The sequence below is a fragment of the Columba livia genome, chromosome 12 (genome assembly GCF_036013475.1).
Source record: "Columba livia isolate bColLiv1 breed racing homer chromosome 12, bColLiv1.pat.W.v2, whole genome shotgun sequence".
In the NCBI taxonomy this organism is placed as follows: Eukaryota; Metazoa; Chordata; class Aves; order Columbiformes; family Columbidae; genus Columba; species Columba livia.
Window position 1 is genome coordinate 1,135,309 of NC_088613.1, and position 19,951 is coordinate 1,155,259.

General features: G+C 53.8%; 1 protein-coding gene across 1 annotated transcript in view; it reads right to left on the bottom strand.

Annotated features, from left to right (window-relative positions):
- Window positions 1–3,368, bottom strand: part of EFNB1 (ephrin B1) — a 46,440-nt gene extending 43,072 nt beyond the window's left edge. Inside the window, exon 1 of the mRNA XM_065077331.1 lies at window positions 3,089–3,368. Coding sequence (XP_064933403.1) covers window positions 3,089–3,204 — 116 coding nt within the window. The 5' untranslated portion in view covers window positions 3,205–3,368. The remainder of the gene's footprint in view (window positions 1–3,088) is intronic.
- Between the last annotated feature and the right edge of the window lie 16,583 nt (window positions 3,369–19,951).

Consider the following 19,951-nt stretch of genomic DNA (forward strand, 5'->3'; position numbering starts at 1 on the left):
AACCTCGTTTTCACGATTTCCCAACTCCTTCCACTGCAAAGCGCCTCATGCGCCCACTGGTACGGTAATTAAATTACATGTGCTCCGACAAGTGCGAGCCCACCGCTGCAGAGCCCCCTCGGAAACCGCCTTCCCGCCAGCACTTTGTCCCTCGTAAAAGGCATTAAAAAAGGCGAAAGATACGCCAGGCTTCAAACTCGGCGCTTGCAGAATTCAATAGGACACCATAATGTCATTAAAAGACAGAATAAAAATACCACAAAGGATTAGAGTTTTGTCTGGGTTGGGTTTTCCCCCTCCCTTTCCCGCTGCCTGTTTTTTTTCCTTAACTAAACGCATTTATTTCATTTTTCAGAGCTGCTGGGCTGCTCCGCTGGGCGAGCGAGGCCGCGTTAAACTTTTATACGAGAGAAAAGCCGAGCGAAACGAGCCGCTCTTCAGAGCCACGCGGATGATGTGTCCCATTTCCCCCACCTCCTTATTAAAATACTTTCTGGAGAGGCGAATTCCAGCCTGAAATGAATTTTCCAAACCATATTTTATTAGGAATGCTTCCTTTTAACGGCCGGCACAGGAGCCCACCAGGGTCAATATTTCTCCAAAATTACAGCCAAGGGAGCTCAGGAAGGTTTTCGCCAGAATTTCTCCTGCAACTCCTGGCTGTCCAACACGAGCACGATCCCCCCGCTCCCCCGGCGGAGCAGCAAAGAGGCCGATCAGATCCCAAAAGCACCTCCAGCGCCCCCCCAAAACCTCCCTCAGACACAATGGCACAAAATTGAAACCATATTGGCTCCCCGAGACCCTGGAAAGGGGCTCGCGGGCATCCTGGGGAAAGCTCACTCAAGCTTTAGCCCGAGCTTGTCCCATGCGCACGTTTGTGACAATTCTCTCCTTTTATCCAGCAAAAGCACTTGTAGGCCTATTTTTTTTCCACCTTTTAAAGACATAGAGTTATTCACCATAGGAAGACTGTGAGGATTTCACTGCTGCTGTTTGGACACACACCTAGGAGCCAAAGGAAAACATTTCCCTAGTACAGCATGAAGTCTTGCAGCTTAAGCTGGTCTTAACCAGACCAGGAAATCGCTCCTGCGATCAGATCAGGTATCAGCATCCCTCCGATAAGCACCACAGGACCAGGAACCAGCCCGTGCCGCCCCGGTGAAGCTCTAAGGCAGAGCTGCCCAGGGGAGAACAGGGCACAAGAATACGTTCGTTATTTACAGTGACACCACCAAGGCCCAAACGGCCCAACGCGCGACACTTTCTCCTTCTATCTGCTGGAAAATTCCACTTAGCGATGTTATTTTTAAAGGCTTTAGCTCTCTTTACTCTAAAAACAAGGGTTAAAGCTCAGCGTAGGGCTGGCACAGTGCAGAAAGGGCCTCAAAAGCCCAAAATACGGCAGAGAACGTGCGTGGGGTGCTTTAACGCATCCATCCAGGAGAGTTAAGCCCAGTCTAACAAAGAGCGTGGCTTTTCCTCCAACTGGAACCAGACTTTGTACAACACGAGGAAGCCAGGCTGGGGAACCGCGAGCCGGGCAGGAGCAGGGGGAAAAGCCTCTGCCCAGCACCACAGAACCTGCACAAATTCAGCGTTAAGGCGTAAAAGAAAGTGAGGGACCCCAAAAATTGACCCCAAAGACGAGGGTCTAGGGTCAGCCCCATGGACACAAACCAACGGGGCACAAGCGGGACCTTGAATGGGCATCGAGAGCCCCCACCAAGGCGAAACCCAACCATGGCAGCTGGCCCAGCGCTGGGACACCTCCCCAGCCATTTCTGGGTGGAAATACCCACATTTTGGGGACTTCCGACCTTGTCCCTCCGCCCCACATCCCAGGTCTTGGCAATTTAATTAAAGCCAAGGCTAACAAAGTGGGTTGGGGCGACATGGCGCATCCGCCCCCCTCCCCGAAAGGCATCGCTACCTCCAGCTGCTGCTTTTCAACTCAAAACAGGGATTTTCTGGAAGCGATTTGCCGACATCGCAGACTCGCAAGCACGACGGATCAACTCCCAGGGGGAAAGGGATTTTCCCCCCCACACACACTTTTTCTGCTCTCAACCAAGGGACGCATCTCCAAAAGGAAGGGAGGACAAAACCACACCAGGCAGGAGGATTCACTCGGGGACGCCCTCATCCCAAAGCTAAAATTAAATAAAATAAAATTACAATAGACATAAAAGTTTGGTTGGGATAGACGCACTGGAGCAGGAAGGTGGTGCAAATCGGTTCCTTTCTCCAATCCTCAAAAACTCCTCTTTTTTTTAAGGGAGAAACGACCAAGATAAACAAACGCTGTGATTTACAAGATAAAGCCCAGCAAGGGGGCTACACCACCAGCAGCCCCGAGCACCTTCCACTCCTCCTCCTCGCCCTTCATCCCGGAGAGCTGCGAAAGCTCCTTCTCATTGTTCCTGCAGCTCAGCCGGGGCCCAGACACGAACATACAACACACACATACATATATATATAATTTAAATGTATATATAGCCGGAGCGAGGCAGGGGAGCAGCCCCGCAGCCGGCCGCCCCCCCGCCTTCCTTTTAGGAAAAAATAAAAAGCCAGAAAAAAAGAACAATAAAAAGAAAAATCGATAATAAATCCAGTTGTCGCGTCGGCGTGGGACGGGGAGCAGCGACCCGGCCCCTCCGCAGCCTCCCGAAGCCGGGCACAGGGAAAAGGGAAAAAATCTTTAAAATGAAAGGGTTTTTTAAAAAAATAAAACACGTTTTCTAAAAAAATCGGAAAAGATTACAAGGAGAAAAAAATCGTTTAAAAGCCAAGAGGATTCTTAGAGGTTAAAAAAGAAAAATTAAAGCACTTTTTGTTTTTAAGGGAAGGTGAAGGCGGAGCAGCCGCCGGCGCTCGGTCCGTTCTCCAGCCGGGGGTCGCTCCTCTCCGTCCGTCTCCCGCAGCCTCCAGCCGATCATTTCTCCTTAAAAATCCTGCGGTTTTCGTATTTTTTAATTTTTTCCTTGGTTTAGGGGCTTTTTTTTTTTTGCCGGGGGGGGTGCGAGGTGGGTTCCCCCCCCACCCCACGCTTCCCCCTCCGCGCACCCTCCGTTCCGCCACGTACTTGGGGTTCGCGGCGCTCCACGACACCGGCTCCAGGCTCTTGGCGAACGGGGCGGCCAAGCGGCACAGGGCGAGCAGGACGCCCAGCAACCACCGCCCGCCGCGGGGCCGCGCCATCGTCCCTCGGCGGCGGGACGGGACGGGCGTCAGGCGCCCATTCCGCTCCCCCGCCGCCTTCCTCCGGCTCCCGTCCCGCCGCCGCCGCCGCCTCCTCCTCCGCCGCCTCCTCCTCCGCCGCCGTCCCCTCCCGTACAGCGGCACCGCCCGCCGCGACGGCCGCTCTACCCCTCCACGCAGGCAAATGGAACGGGCAGCCCTAAGCGAGGCGGCCAATGGCTGAGGGGAGCGGGGGGGGGGCCTTGAGGTGCGGGGACACGCCCACTTGGTTTTCTTAAAGGGCGCGCGTAGCTTTTTTTTGTTTTCTTGTATTTATCCGATTTATCCGAGCTGGAACCGGGCAAGACGGGGAGGGGGGGAAGACGGGGAGGGGGACGGGCCGTCGGGGCGCCCCCAGGCGCCCCGACGGCCCGTCCCCCTCCCCGTCTTCCCCCTCTCCCCGCCCCGTATTCAACCGCGATCCAACAGCGCCCCCTAGCGGACACCGCTGGCCCCGCCCCTGCCCGCACTTGGGAACCGCGATCGGCCCGAGGTCGCGGTTATCCCGGCTTTTTTTTTTGGGGGGGGGGGGGGGGATGATGGGGGAAATGGCTCCGATTTGGGCCGATTTATGCCGAAATACTAAATAAATCATTTTCTTTCATTTTTCTGAAGATCCGGTCTGTTTTCTTTCTATTACAAACATTTAAAACACCTCTCCAGGGTCAGTTTTCTTTCTATTACAAAGAGATAATAATAATAATAATAATAATAATAATAATAATAATAATAATAATAATAATAATAATAATAATAATTTATTAATAAATCAATAATAAATCAATAGTTAATAATAATAATAATAATAATAATAATAATAATAATAATAATAATAATAATAATAATAAAAAATAACTCTGGTGTCAGATCCGTTTCCCGTAAGAAATATCTTTTAAACCCCCTTAGTTTCCTTTCTGTTATGAAAACAAATAGATGTAAATAAATAAATAGGAAAAGCAACACACTCTGGCGTCATTTTCCTTTTTATTAAGAAAATAAAACCACTGGAGTCAGTTCACCTTCTATTACAAACATCGAAAAGATCTCTGGAGTCAATTCCCATCCAACTTAGGAAATGTCAAACGCCCTTGTTTTGCGACACCCTGAGACACATTTCTCTCCGTTACTCTTTTTCATGTCTCTATTTCCACATTTCTCCCCTGGTAAAACCGTTTTGTCAAACTGGGGTGGAGGTTTATCACATTTCTGCATTTTAGGGTAAAAGCAGCGCCTTGCTGTCCTGGTGACACCCGAATACTAAAGGGATGGAAACGCTTGAGAAAAGAGGGGAAAATAGAATTTAAAATAAGGATAATAATAATAAATTGAATTATGTGGAGGGAGGATCGACAGGGCGACCCGCGGGGCCCACGGCCCTGCCCGTCTCTCCCTGCCCCATCATCTCCAGCGCCGACATCCCGCCGGTTGCCATGGCGATGCCGGCTCAGGTGGGGATGCAGGAATCCCTGGGAAGGAGGATGCTCTGCCCAGACCACCCCCATGGGCAGGGGAGAAGGAGGTGGGATCCCTTCAGGATCGAACCCCCCTCACCTCAAACCACTGGAGCCCAGTTTGGTACTGGGGAACGGGTGCGGGAGCCAGGCAGAGTCACCAACCTGCACCCAAAGGTCACCCTGCGCCATGTTTTTGCGGGTGACAATGGCACGGCTGCTCCTGGCTCACTGGGACACCTGGGCGCTGGGTGACACGTGGGCACTGGGTGACACCCAGGTTTGTTGCTTCTGCCCGCGCAGGAATGTCTCAAGTGACACCGAACCAAACACCTATAGGGTGGGAAAGGCACCGTGGCACAGAGAGAGGTGTCACTGGTGGCAGGGGACACCTCGGCGAAGTGGCACCACTCCTGGAGAAGGGAAAAGCCCTTCCCAGTACTTCCCAATGTCGCGCCCATGGCAGGGAACACCCACCCAGTAAAAGTCATTCCGGGACAAAATTCCTGCTTTTCCCACCCAGCCCTGCAAAGGAAACTGGTGGTGCTGAGCTGGGGCGACTCCTCAAATGGTTCTGGGTAAAAATAGAAAAAATAAATGAAACAAAACCAATAAACTAATTGGAAAATGGGATGTGCTGGGAGCAACACCACCCTGTCCTTCTCCAAGAGCGAGTGTGCGGGGAAAGAGCATAGAGAGCGAGTGTACAGTGCACCCAGAGCGAGTGTGCGGAGAGTGCACAGAGAGTGTGAGTAGAGGGTGCACAGAGCATGAGTGTGCAGGGCAAGTGCACAGAGAGCGTGGGAGTGGACAGTGCACAGAGAGCCAGTGTGCAGGGAGAGTGCACAGAGAGTGAGTGTGCAGGGAGAATGTGCATGGAGTGTGCAGGGAGAATGTGCATGGAGTGTGCAAGGAGAGTGCACAGAGAGTGAGTGTGCAGGGAGAATGTGCATGGAGTGTGCAAGGAGAGTGCACAGAGAGTGAGTGTGCAGGGAGAATGTGCATGGAGTGTGCAGGGAGAATGTGCATGGAGTGTGCAAGGAGAGTGCACAGAGAGTGAGTGTGCAGGGAGAATGTGCATGGAGTGTGCAGGGAGAATGTGCATGGAGTGTGCAAAGAGAGTGCACAGAGAGTGAGTGTGCAGGGAGAATGTGCATGGAGTGTGCAGGGAGAATGTGCATGGAGTGTGCAAGGAGAGTGCACAGAGAGTGAGTGTGCAGGGAGAATGTGCATGGAGTGTGCAAGAAGAGTGCACAGAGAGTGAGTGTGCAGGGAGAATGTGCATGGAGTGTGCAGGGAGAGCGCACAGAGAGTGAGTGTGCAGGGAGAATGTGCATGGAGTGTGCAAGGAGAGTGCACAGAGTGCGAGTGTGCAGGGAGAGTGCACAGAGAGCCGGTGTGTAGTGCACCCGGAGCATGTGTGCACTGCATCCAGAACAAGTGTGCAAGGAGAGTGCAGAGAGCCAGTGTGCAGAGAGAGTGCACAGAGAGCAATTGTGCACAGAGTGTGCACAGAGAGTGACCATGCACAAAGAATGCACACAGAGAGTGTGCACGAAGAGTGAGCGTGCATGGGGAGGGCACACACAGAGGGTGTGCGCGGAGGGAGCGTGCACGCAGAGATCACACACAGAAAGCGGTCACAGAGTGAGTGTGCACAGAGAGAGCACACGGAGGCTGTGCATGGACCAAGTGCGCATGGACGGAACACACATGGCGAGAACACACACAGAGCATGCATGGAGCAAGTGTGCACGGAGACATCACACCTGGCGAGCCTGCACAGTAAGAGCACACACAGAGACTGCACAGAGTGTGCCCGCAGTGAGCACACACAGAGTCTGTGCACAGAGCACACACAGAGAGCACACACGGTGAGCGTGCCCGCAGTGAGCACACACTGGCTGAAGTTCAGAGGCCGCCCCAGCTGCGGGGGCTCCCCCCAGCCCTCCCACCTGTCCAGAGGATTCGCGTGCCATACGTCATGGGAAGCAGCGCTTATATGATCCTGTGCCAAGGACACGTATGCGCACACAGGCACAGGGGGCGAATATCGGGACACACGCAGCGTGACCCCGCACCAGCTGCGCGAGCCGCTACGGGTGCCCCGGCCACCCAGAGCCGCGGGCGCGGTGGATGCAGCTCTGCACGCAGGATTGACCGTGCGGGACTTGGCTCCGGGTGGCTCTGTCTGCCTTTGATGTCCAGAGCAGGGGACAGCTGGGAGATGGATTAAATGACTGCGGGTGTCACGAGTTTCAAGGGACTCAGCTCCTGCACAGGCTCCCCGGAGGGGAAGGCTGCAGCTGGCTCCCTTCCTGGGGGGGTGCAGGGGTTTCCAGCAGCCCAAAAACCTGGAGTTCCCCTGGAATCTTTGCTTACAACTGGGGGTGGCTGTGGGAGAAGAAAGGACATCACTTAATTCCCATGTTCTTCATATTGTTGGGGCCACATGCACCTCAGCACATCCCCTGCCCGCACATCACACCATCCCCTCCCCACACCGCGCGTGCCCTTTGGTCTCCTGGCTTCCATCTCCTCCCTCGTCCACCTCCCTTGAAACCTACTTGAAAATGGTAATGCGATTTTGGGGGCGAGCTGGGGGATTCACTCCCACCTGCTTCGTTCTAAAGGGACAAGGTGAGAAAGCAGTTTTTGCACCCCTTTTGGTATCACCCCCAATCTGCGCAGCTCCACATCATCCCCCTCCTCCCCAGCAGCTTCTTGCCGTGCACAATCACACCCTCATCAAGTGATGATCTCCATCCCAAAATGTATTCCACAGCCACTTCATATTTAAATTACCTGAGAAATTTCATAGCGAAAGAGTAATGGGATAAAACAGAGCAAAAGAAAATTTAGGCTGAACACCAGGAAAAACTGCTTAGTGCTGAAATCTGCTCGGCTGTGGGATGGTTCCCTCAGGGAAGCGCTTGAGTTATTTAAAACTCACCTAAATAAAAATCGGTGGGGAATAAACTTTGCTCATCCCAAAGGCACGGGCACCGTAGGGCCTGGTAGATCTTCCCCTGAACTATTTTTGGGATGAAAGGGATGAGATCTCAGCGGGCTGGACCCACACGGCACGCGGATCCCAAACGGCTTTGCGGGGAAACAGCCCCGTGCAGATGGGGGCCGAAATTCAGGGTTAATCCAACCCACTTTAAAAAAGAAACCCACGGATGCTGGATGTGGGGAGATACCTGACGAGCCCTGCACCTATTAAATAGCAAACAGCCCAGCAAAACGGGTGCCAGAAAGCCAGCGTCGCTCTGCGAAATCAGAGGATCGCGCTCAGAAATGAAGGTGATGTCAAGGATTTGCTTTCGCCGTGATTTATACCGTTGTTCCTGCGCTCAGGCTCCTGGAAACTTGCACCTTCTGCAGATGTGCTGGCTGATTAAAGTGATGCAATGTATTCGCGAACTGTGTAATACGATTTTAATTAAAAAGCCCGTATTCTAACTGAAAATCTGCTCGGGCTGCTCGGCCCCAGCGCCGCCTCTGGTGCTGCCCGGGTGCTGGGGGCACGTGAGCCCGGCAGGGAAACCCAGCAGCACAAGGTGGTCGGCTTCCAGAAGACCCGTTTTATGGGGCTGAGAAGTCTCCTGCATAATGATCCAGGGAAAGGAAGTATTAAAATCTTTAACCAGTTTTCAGAGACGCGATAATTAAGGTGTTGTAAGCTACAATTGCCTGGGGAAAAAAAAAGGAAGGCAAGGAATAAGATTTGGATCATTTCAGAAGTGGCCATGCATGGGTTTGAGGTTAAAAAAAACAAATTTAAAATGAAAGAATGAGGAAAATAAAATTTCTGTAAGAAAAAGAAGGTGTAAAAGGTGACTGAACAAGGGCCTGCGAGGAAGAAGAGCGGAGAAAGCGGGAGGGGGGCGTGCGGCCGCGGGCACTGGGGAGTCAGGGAGCCTGATTGGGGAAAGCGCTCAGCACCGTCCCGCCATCCACCGGCTCATCAGGCGCTCTAATGGAACCTGAGCACGGGCATAATGCTTAAGCACCTTCAGTGGAGTTGCTCCCTTTCATCGGGGTCTCTGGGGAGGAAGAATATTGGCTTAAATTAATGAGGCCTCAGAAATGGGTGGGAGAGATTGAATTTACTGCTTTACCCCGTGATTTCTGCGAGGGGCGGGCAGTGGCAGCTGCTGGTGCAGGACATCCCTCCCTCCTCCCGGGGGCAGGACGAGGTGGCACCAAAACCTGCATCCCTGGCAGGGCTGGCATCACCCAAAAACACAACGGGAGTGCAAACGGAACAGCGGGAAAGTCCTGAGCAGCCAGAAGTCCCCAAAAGCCAAGCTGCGGACACGAGAAGTCCCTGCCAGGAGGAGATTGTCTTGCTCTTCTAAAGAGCAAATGCAATGAGTGGTAGGGAGCTATTTTTAGAATATTGTAGGGAACATAATGAAAATGACTCAAATTGGCCCTAAACTGCACGGTAATATATCCCAACAGCAACGTGGTGGGGATATATCTATCTATATCTATATATATATATAGATATATATCTGTAAGGTAGGAATCTACCTGCTCGTGCAGAGCGTGCTGGAGGAGGAGGAGTATCTCACAGGGTACGGCAGAGGTCATTCGTTAACATGGTCCGTAATGACCTGGCAGAAGGTGTGAGCAGCATGTTAATGACCTGGCGGAGAAGATAAGCAGCTGGTCAATGGAATTCCCGCGGACACCCCGATGTGCGGGGCTGCGCGCTCTTCCCGCCAGGAAACATGAAAGCGGCCCGAAACACCCACAGGAAACTTCATGGGCTTGTTAAGGGGCCAGAATAAAAAAATCTAATTGGATCTATCTGATTAAAAACTCATCGGAGGGGGAAGAGCAGCAGCTCAGCAAAGGCTGCTGGGGATGGCAGAGCGGCAGGTCAGGTTTAATATGCAGCTATGCCGGAGATCTTCTCATCTACCTCTCCTAGGGAAAACATAAAGTGCATTTTCAGGTCACTGATCCACTGAAAGAAGGAAAAGCCCCAAAAAGGAGCAGAAGCTGGAGGAATGGTATGTAAGCTGAGATTTTAAAACACATGGATCTGTTTTCCTTGGACCGGTAGCGGCAAGGGGAAGTCACAACTGCATGCAAATATCCCACAAGGTTTTAACACCAAAGGAAAAATGATTGAGGGTGCCAGAGGTGCAGAAGGTGAGCTCAGGCCATATCCCGCCCCAGGGGAAAGCGCCGGGAGCCCGAGGCTGTGGTTTGCACCACCGGTGCCGCGAGGGGCATGCGGCTGCGGTGGAGGAGCCCGCGGCACCAAAACCCAGCGATCCCAGGCTGCTCGCCCACTTGCCGCAGCCTCTGCGCCTTGGCCAGGGCAGCCAATAACAGTGGCTGCCGACCTCATGGTCAGATCTGCTGTCCCCAATGTCAGATCTGTTGTCCCCAGGGTGAGATCTGCCATCCCTAATGTCAGATCTGTTGTCCCCAGTGTCAGATCTGCCATCCCCAGTGTCAGATCTTCCATCCCCAATATCAGATCTGTTGTCCCCAGTGTCAGATCTGCCAAACCCAGTGTCAAATATGCTGTCCCCAGTGTCAGACCTGCTGTCCCCAGGGTCAGACCCCTTGGCTTGGCAGGACAGTGGGTCTCTGCTGGCTGGCAGATGCTGGGGACAGCTGTGCGTGGCCACAGTCACCATGCTGCTGCAGGAGGGACCTGGAGGAAGAGGAGCTGGACGGGATGGGCTGAGCTCTTATTTCAGCTCCCAACTCATGGGCACCCCCCCAGGGCAGGGTCCCTGCAGAAATCCCAGCACGTCCCCACCCGCGCAAGTGCCCCGACCCAGCCGGTGATCTCACGTGAATGAGCTCAGAGCTGGCTGGGTCCTGCCAGGATTTACATGGGAGGCTCCAGAGAGTCTGTGTGTACTCAGAGCCCTCCCGAGGGGAGGGGAGGGGAGCGGGGCTCCCTTTCCTGCTCCCCCACCCTGCCCTGCCAGCTCCTGCTCCCTGGCAGCCCACGCTGCCTCCCCGGGCAGCTGCACCAGCTGCCAGCACCAGCTCTGCTGCCGCGGGGCAGCCAGCTCCAGCACCCCTGCACACCTGCACTCTGCATCCCTGCACATCTGCACATGCACACCTGCACCCTGCATCCCTGCACCCTGCACACCTACATCCATGCATCTTGCATCCTGCATCCCTGCACACCTGCATCCATGTACCCTGCATCCTCGCACCCCTGTATCCCTGCATTCCTTCATCCCTGCACATCTGCACATCTCCACCCGGCACCCCTGCATCCCTGCACCCTGCATCCCTGCAGACCTGCACCTTGCATCCCTACCTCCTGTGCATCCCTGCATCCCCACATTCCTGCACTCCTGCAGCCTTGCATCCCTACTTCCCTGCATTCCCTGCATCCTCATATGCCTGCACCCCTCCATCCCCACACCCCAGCACCCCTGCATTCCCTGCACAGGCCATGCCCACCATCATCACCTCCATCAGGAGGAGACCCCATTTCCTCCCAGGCTGTGAAACCTTCCCGTTTAGGCAGAGCACGCTGCCGTGCTGCCCGCTTGGGCCGTGGGTTGTGCCACGCAGCCCGGGGTGCCCGTGGCAGCAGTTCTGCTCTTCCAGCCGTGCTGAGACGCTGATTCCCAGCACGGAGCAGAACGGGGCCAAAGGCAGCAGAGGAACGTGGAGAAATGATGCTTTATCTCAGCAATCATAAAAAGGATAAACTGACATCATGAGTAGTTGCACAGCAGCGTTTCTTTTGTGGGGCCGGTAATTTGTGACAGTGAACATCACTGAAAATATCTTAATGAATGTTTATTTTGATGGCTGTGTAGGTTTGGGGTGACGTGTCCCTGGGTCTGGAACAGGGAAGGGGGCAGGGTAGCGGGAAAAAAAGGCAGATTTTTTTGACTTGCTGCCCAGAACCACAAAAATGTCTTTAAAAGGCTCCCTCCCTCGCCCCAACAGGCTCATCAGGAGCAGAGAAGAGCTCATGGAAAGAGGAGAGATAGAGAGATAGAAATTCAGAGGCAAGGGGTGAGGGGCAAAGACATGGGAAGGAGACAGACAAACACACACAGAGCAATTTGCATGTTTTATGAGTCTTTGATTTCGGTGTATTTACAACCTCAATGCTAACACCCTGGTGGGAAGTTCTGGAGATTACTGTATTTACCCTCGATTTCGCTTTACATCTTTATCAAGCGATCTGGCTGTCTCGCCTCCAGCCAGCCGGTTAACGAGCTGCAGCTACGGCAGGTACAGACGGGCTTCAGAGGAGCTCGGCTCCCCCTGAGCTGCTGGGGTGCCATGGGGTGCTATGGGGTGCCGTGGGGTGCTATAGGGTGCCATGGGGTGCTGCATCTGCCCCACCAGCCACTGCGCCAGGCCTGGGGAGAAAGGAGCTTTTGCTGGGATGCTGCTGGAAATGCAAAGAGAATCTTAAAAACAGCAGAGCTGTTGATGTCTTTTTTCTTTTCCTGGAGGGATCTCATCGCTTTGTTGCTGTTGTTTTTTTTCCCCGGCTTCAAAGAGAGGTAGCAGCATCTCTGGGGTCAGACTGGGTGGTTCCTGGTTCAGTGCTGGGTTTATTCCGCACAGGGGAAGAGGAGCCCGAGCTCGGAGCACTTGGTTCCTCTACGGGAGAGGTGCCAACGCTGCGGCAGCTCCTGCCCGGACAGCATCCTGCTCTTATCCCATTTCTTTCCCACTTCCATCCTCTTTGAGCCATTTTCTTCCTGTGTTTCCACCAAAAGGAGTCACACGTGCCACAGCAATGGGGCGGCCGCTGGACCAGCGGCTGCACAACGCGCAGCCACGTGCTCTGTGTTCAGCTGCTGCTGGCAATGTTGCACCCAGCTCCAGAGCAACGTCCAGAAACCTTGCTGTAGCAAATGTCGTTTCTACCAAGGGCCTTTCTGTTGGGAGAGACAATCTTTGGCAGGAATTTCAAGCCCCGGGTGAATCTCTCATCTCTTCAGAGAGACCCTGTCACCCAGACACAACTGTTTGCCATCCAAGGAGCAATTGCCCAATGCTGGGTTTTGCCACCAAAAATCACACCATGACCCCGATTAGCACCCTGGAGAAGCAGATAACGAGTGCTTCTTCCAATGCCCTTTGCAACATGCTTGCTTAACATCCATCTCATGATCTATCTCCATCCCTCGAGGCGCACCCCTAATTCATCCCTTATTCTCTGACCCTCGGAGCACGACAACTTGTCACCAAGGGAACGTTTTCCAGAGGACTTTGGCTTCTTTTAGCCCTTGGATTTCCCCCAGACAATCATGATTGTTATTTATTTTGTATTTTCCCTCGCATTCGGACGCCCACATGTGCACCAGAAGGACGGCTGTGCCCGGAAAGGCTGTGCCCGGAAAGGCTGTGCCCGGAGCGCTCTCTCCCTGCCCTCCCGCCTGTTCGCTACCCAACTTCTGCCGTTTGAACCCCGGGACTTGGCTGCGAACCCCCCGGTATCTTTTCCACTCCATAATTGGGCAAACGCTGCTCTTCCTATCAGATCTTCAGCGCAAGCACTGACTAGTGTCTACAAGCCCTCCGTGAATAATAAGGAATATTCAAGGAAAAACTTGGAGTTTTTCTCATCTCCTTTCTGCCAGGAAACTCATTTTTGGGGGATACCTGTGGGAAGCGAAGGCTGCTGAAGCGCAGGCAGCTCGCAAGCACGGGCAGTACTCGCATGACTATTCATGGGCATCCTTCGGAGTATTTGCCTAAACGCCAAGCAGATTTGGAGGAAAAACAGGAAAGCTGCAACCCCCCAAAAGGCAGCGACCAGGCTCTGCCGCCACCTCAGCGCAATTCTGGCTGCAAAGACTCTGCTGCTGCAAAGAAGCTTCCCCGCCACCTCCTTCAGCTCATTTATATTGCCTTTGTTTTTTTCTTCCCTGACATTATTTAAATCTTGTTCCTTAATAACTCGACAACTAAAAGCAATTAAGGAGTTCAGTGAGCAGCAGTGATTTCAGCAGGGCCTCTAAAGCGTGCCCAGCTCAGATAAGCCCAGCCTGGGAGACCAGGGGGCCGGGAGGTGTCTGGCTGTGCCCAGGGGGGCACAGGGGGTCCCTGCTGTCCCCAGCCTGAGCCTCCCCACACTCCCAAGTGTCCCCAAAGCTCTTGCTTTGGGTGCCGGGTGCACAGCCCCGGCACCATGCTGTGCACCCCTTCGCCAGGAGGTGTTTCTCCTCTGACAAAGGATGTTTAAAACAAAATACAGAGGGAGAGAGGAAAAAAAAGAAGAGGGAGAGAGCTGAGTTTTTCTTTCCCAGTGACGCAGAAGTATTCACAAGGCAGGTGACAATTATTGGCAATAACCTGCCCTCAGCACCTGCCAGGCGATCAGTGCCAAGAGAGATTATTGGGGGGCGAAGGGGCCCTTGGATAACTTGGCTCAGAAACACCTGTGGCAGACAAAAGAAGGGGTTCATCCATAGGGAGAGATGTTTGGCTTTGCATATGGGGCAGCTTACATAAAAACCAGACTGCCCAAAAGCTGGACCTGCCGAAAGGGCAAAGCTCTGCCCCTGGAGGTGGGCGGGGGGGGGGCTGGAGGGGTCCCCATCCCACTCCTGATGAATTTGGAAACCTTTGTGTGCAGCTGGTAGGGACAGGGCTGGGTGTGTGAGTGCCCCCATCAGCATCCTTGCAGCCAAAACCCCTTTCCATCCTCTCTGACAAAGGGCTTCTGCCTCCATCCCCGCAGTAACGAGCACCGGGGCAGGAGAGGGAACCTCTTCCCACAGCATTTTAATGAAGAAAACACCCACTGAGGAGGAAGCGGCAGCCACAGCTCGCTGCCTGCCCGTCTGCCTCCCCCTCGCCTCACCCAGGGGCTGCAGATGCAACAGGCGCCAGCCGTGCAGAAACATCCCTGCAAACCCCATGTCTGACCCCCACGGTGACACTGGCAAGCTGGGCACCCCCGAAAAATGGTGCTGGAGGGGGCATGGCCAGGCGGTAGCACCCAGAAAGAGGGGAGGAATCTGCATCAATTAGCACGAGGCAATTTTCCCACTCATCTTCTAATCGCCTGCTGCACACGCCGCTCCGCAAAGCTCATAACAAAGCGAGGTGGTGGTTTTAGTCTGTGAGTGTGCTTAAATAAAAAAGAGATACCGGGCTTTTAATGTCAACACATCCTTAATTACCAGGGAGCAGGTACTTGATCCGGATAAGCCATTGCTGGATTTCTAGTACCAGAGCCGCGTGCACCCCGGGCAGGACCGGCCCCGTAACGTGGGCTGTAAATTGGAGGTGGGGAAGGTGTCTGACGCTGATGAAAGCCCCGGTGCCCAGGAGCCGCTGGCATCTCCAAGGCCAGGCAGCAGCCCTGATGCCGTTTTGAGTACTGCCCGCAAAAGGAAGTAAAGAAAAATGAGAATGACTTATTGAAATGTTCCAATTTTCACTGAAAACACAAAGGATTTTTTCCTCCCAGAAAACGGTGTGCAGCTGGAGGCTTCTTTAACTGAAAATAAAATTAGATTAAATGTGAGCAAAAAAAAGATGACTTGTGGGGGAAAAGCCCCAAAAAACAACCTGAAGGCCCTAATAGCTGTTGGAAAATCATTTCTGGGAAGTTCAGAAAGCCCAGTGACAACAAACACCACGAGGACAAAGGCAGGCAAACGCACTTCTGGAAAAATGCAGCAGCCTGTCCCTGTCCCATCCCTGTCCCATCCCTGTCCCTGTCCCTGTCCCTGTCCCATCCCTGTCCCTGTCCCATTCCTGTCCCTGTCCCTGTCCCTGTCCCATCCCTGTCCCTGTCCCATCCCTGTCCCTGTCCCATCCCTGTCCCTGTCCCTGTCCCATCCCTGTCCCTGCCCCGGGGTCCCCAGCACACAAGTCAGGCTCCCCCAACATGGAACTGCTGCATCCAGGTCACCCAAGTCCCTCTGGTGCTGTCCCCATGTCACTCAATCCCGTTAACTGTAGTGACCCCATCGCCTGTGCAAATGCCAAGAAAAGCTAAATGGACCTAAACGCAGATATTTGACACCAGCCTGATGTGCCCTTGGCTCTTTGGCACCAGCGCCATGGGCATGTCGCGTCTCCCCAGGCAAAGCCAGACCCGGGCTGCAGCATCACCAGGGCCAGAACCATCCACCCCATGACCTCCCCTGCATTTTGCCTTTTTTTTGGGTGAGGGCATCCCCATGGCGGGGAGATGCGGCTCCCGCGGGGGAGCCCAGACGGGTGAGGCTCGCTCCTGTCAAAACATTTCAGAATAATAGTCATAAAGCACAGCCAGATCAAAACAAGTTAAAACAGAGCCGCCAAGGTCTGGTCACCTCATAAACCACAGATAAAGCCAGAAAGGCCTCGCTAAAGCAGGTTTGATCTTCCTCCCTTCCTGTATCTCTTTCATAAACATCTTTGGGAGCTGTGGGAGAAGAGCCTTATTGATGAAGTCCGAAAACTAACATCCTCTGGATGCCGGAGAGCCCAGCTCCCTATCCCACGCCGCGTCCAGCCCGTCCAGGGCAGCGCCAACCTTGGCCATTCTGCCAGCTCTGCAGAACCGCTGGCCATCCTGCCCCAGAAGCTCCTCTGTTCACTTTAAGCCAATTCCTTGTCAAGCTCCTCACTTGAGAAGAGAGAAAAATGGGATAAAGCAGAGGCCCTTGGGCCACCCCAGCTGTCGGACCTCGGTGGGGTGTTGGCCGGAGGAGCGGGTCCCATTGATGGAGGGGGAAGCATCTCAAGAGCTTTTGGAGAGCGGAGTCGCACCAAAGAGGAGAGAGACGTTCCCAGGAGCAGCGGAAGGCAGAGGGGGCTTTGGAAAAGCTTCTCGGGCTTGACACCCATGTTGTGACACCGCTGCAATTAGAGTAATTGAGCAGAGGTTTTGAGCAGAGAGGTTGCTGTGCGGTGGTTGCGTTTGCTAAAAGCTTTTCTGCAAGGTCGCTCGGCAGAGGCTGGTGAGGAAAGGGAGCTGCCCCGGGTCAGATGAGAAGGTCTTGCAGATTAATCACTGGTTATTGACAGCGGGCGAGGATTTGGAGCAAACAGACTGTTTGTGCAGCGGAGGGGACTTGCAGCAAGTCCGGCCGGGGACGTCCCCGTGTCCCCTTCGAAAATGATCCAGGAGCACAGCAAAGCAGGGAACTCGTACCAAATTATTCAGGCAGCCAGATCTAATGCTGACACTGAAGAATTGCAGGGAAATGTAATGATCTCGTGGAACAGGGCAATAAAATGGCAGATGAACTTCACTATTCGTAATTGCAAAGTAATGAACATGAAAAGCATCACCCCCAACGCACAGGCGGAGCGACGGGCTCTGGATCAGCAATTACTGGTCTTTAAAGAGATCTCGGAGACATCGCAGAGAGCTCTTTGAAGAACATCCTTTCAACATTAGTGAGAGGCAAAAAAGGCAAGTGGAATATTAAGAACTCTTAGAGCCAGAAGAGAGAACAAAAGAGAAAATCTCTTTCTTTCCTTCATCTGGAGCCGTGGAGCTCCCGCAGCTCGGCTGCAACTGCCCCACGCCATGAAGAGGTGCAGAAGAGCATCACAGCGTTGTGGGAGGTTTGGGATTGCACCCGGATGGAGAGATTTAGGAGCAGGACCAGAGGATGGAGAGGCAAATAACTGAAAATCATCAAGGTTTACAAAACAGCGAATGGGAAAAGCGACAAGCCAGCAGCTTTAACGCAAAGGAGGAAAAGTACTTTTCCCACAATGGGGTTTACTGAATTGTAAGACTTGTCACCAAAGGGGATTCCTCACCACCAGCTCAAGAAGGTGCAGAAGCAAGAATCAGACAATCTGCAGTTAAATCCCGCCAGGCTCGTCATCCGCGCTGGCTCTGCCGCCGCGCACCCCCGGCACAGGCTTTGATGTGCCACGGCTGTTTGACCGCGGCGATCAAACAACACCTCCAGGGCCGGGGGACGAGAGAGCCGTGTCCCACGGGTTCCGCGCGGCGTCCCACGAAAGGGAGAGCTTGGGGATGGGGAAAAGCAAAGTGACCAGGTCCGGTATCACAGTATCACAGTATCACAGTATGTTTGGGATTGGAAGGGACCTTAAAAGATCATCCAGTCCAATGCCCCTGCTGGAGCAGGAACGCCCAGGTGAGGTCGCACAGGAACATGTCCAGGCGGGTTGGAATGTCTGCAGAGGAGACTCCACAACCCCCCTGGGCAGCCTGGGCCAGGCTCTGCCACCCTCACCAGGAACAAGTTTCTTCTCAAATTTAAGTGGAATCTCTTGTGTTCCAGCTTGATCCCATTATCCCTTGTCCTATCATTGTTTGCCACCGAGAAGAGCCTGGCTCCGTCCTCGTGGCATTAATAAGGTCACCCCTCAGTCTCCTCCAAACTTAAGAGCCCCAGCTCCCTCAGCCTTTCTTCATAAGGGAGATGCTCCACTCCCTTAATCATCTTTGTTGCCCTACGCTGGACCCTCTCCAGCAGTTTCCTGTCCTTCTGGAACTGAGGGGCCCAGAACTGGACACAATATTCCAGATGTGGTCTCACCAGGGCAGAGTAGAGGGGAGAGTGGTTGAGTCCTCCACCTGGAACCTCCTGGGAAATTGATGGAGCCTTCTGGGGATCAGCACGTCAACAATTTCTGGAGTCCTTGTTTTGTTGTTTTCGCAGACCTATGAATTTGGGGAGCGGGTTTTCTTCTTAAATCCTTCACCTACATCCTTTGTCGCAACACCCCACTTTTCAAGGAATTTTCCACATCTTCCTAGGAAATCCTCAGTCTAAAGTCTTAGTATATTTTTCCCAGGTCTTTCTATGACTTGTGTCCAGAACATTTCCAGGAATATTCAAGGGCTTTATGGGACTTCCCCACTCTGGAACATTTCAAGGAATTCCCCAGAGCTTCACTGACCTTCCTCCTTCTAGAAACTTCCCAGGAATGTTAGAGTTTCCCCAAGAGTTTCTGTCTTTCAGGAGTTTCCTGGTATTTTCTTACCTACTAACACCTCCAGGAGCATCCAATGCATGTTCTACTCCTGCCCTCATCCATCACTGCCAATTAGTGGGGCGCACATGGTCGGCGGGCACATGTGGCCACATGTGGCCAGATGTGAGGGGAGAAGGGAAGAAAAGCAAAGGCAAGATAAATCACAGCACTAAGCACCCGGATTGCTGCAGAACATCTCCCGGCCAGGCCAGTTGCTCTGGCTGCTCCCACAGTGGCTAAACCCCTCCGAGGTCCCTGGAGATACTCAGGGCTCTTCATGAGCCCCTCCGGACACCCTGCGAGCTGGACTCGGGGTTCCTGGTTCAACCAACTCAGCACCCACCAAACCAAGGATGCCTTTGCTTTGCAGCTTTGCACTGGGGGCCACAGAGTGAGCGTCTCCCCAGGACACCTCAGGGTGCTGGGGGGTCACCCAAGAGCCCTGGCACCCACCCTGGTGGGGGGTGACCTACAGGGAGGAGGAGCAGGGGCTGCAGGAGCACCCCTGTGTGCCCACCACCCACCACCCCAGGACTTTGGTGCAAACGGGTGGCAGAAAGCACTGGGTGCCCTTTTCCAGGCACAGAGGAGAAGTGCTGGGGAACAGTGGATGCTGCCCCCCCAGCACCGGCTTTGGGGACCCCTGGGTGCAGGCAGGGTCCTGCCACCGTCCCCCCGCCAGCTGCACCCTGCCCGGCCGCTGACTCACGCGGGAGGGACGGGCGCGCCTCTTCTGCAAATATTTTCTGAAATGAAATAGCCGAGGCCGTATTTACTCTGTTTATCTTTCTGACATTATTTATTTCCTACCTGGCGATGGGAGGCGGGGGGACTGTCAGCGCCGGGACGGGCTGAGCGCCTCGACGGGCCGTGTTGACTTTGGCAAAGGGAACGAGAACACGGGGCCAACCTGGGCAGGGTGGGATGTGGCGAGGAAGAGGAGGCAAAGAAGAAGAAGAATGGGGGGGACAGAGAGCTGGCTCTGGAGCTGCTGGGCTATGGGGACGGCACACAGGCAGGAGCAAGGGGCAAGGTGGGGAAACTGCTCCCACAGCCCAATTTTGCAGGAATTGGGGTTGTGACGCCCCCAGGAGCAAGGGCTGGGGGAGCAGAGAGTGTCTCTCCTCCTACCCCAGGGCTGATTCTGTGGCCAAGTGTTTCGCAGTGAAACCCAAAGGGTGGCAGGGATGGGGGGCACAGGGGGAAAAGAGGTGCTTTCTCTGTCCAAAGCAGCACCCACTTTCTTCCTATTCCTCCTCCTCTCCCACCGCCGGACCTACAGTCTGGGCATCCTGCTGACAACAACCCCCTCATTGCAAAAT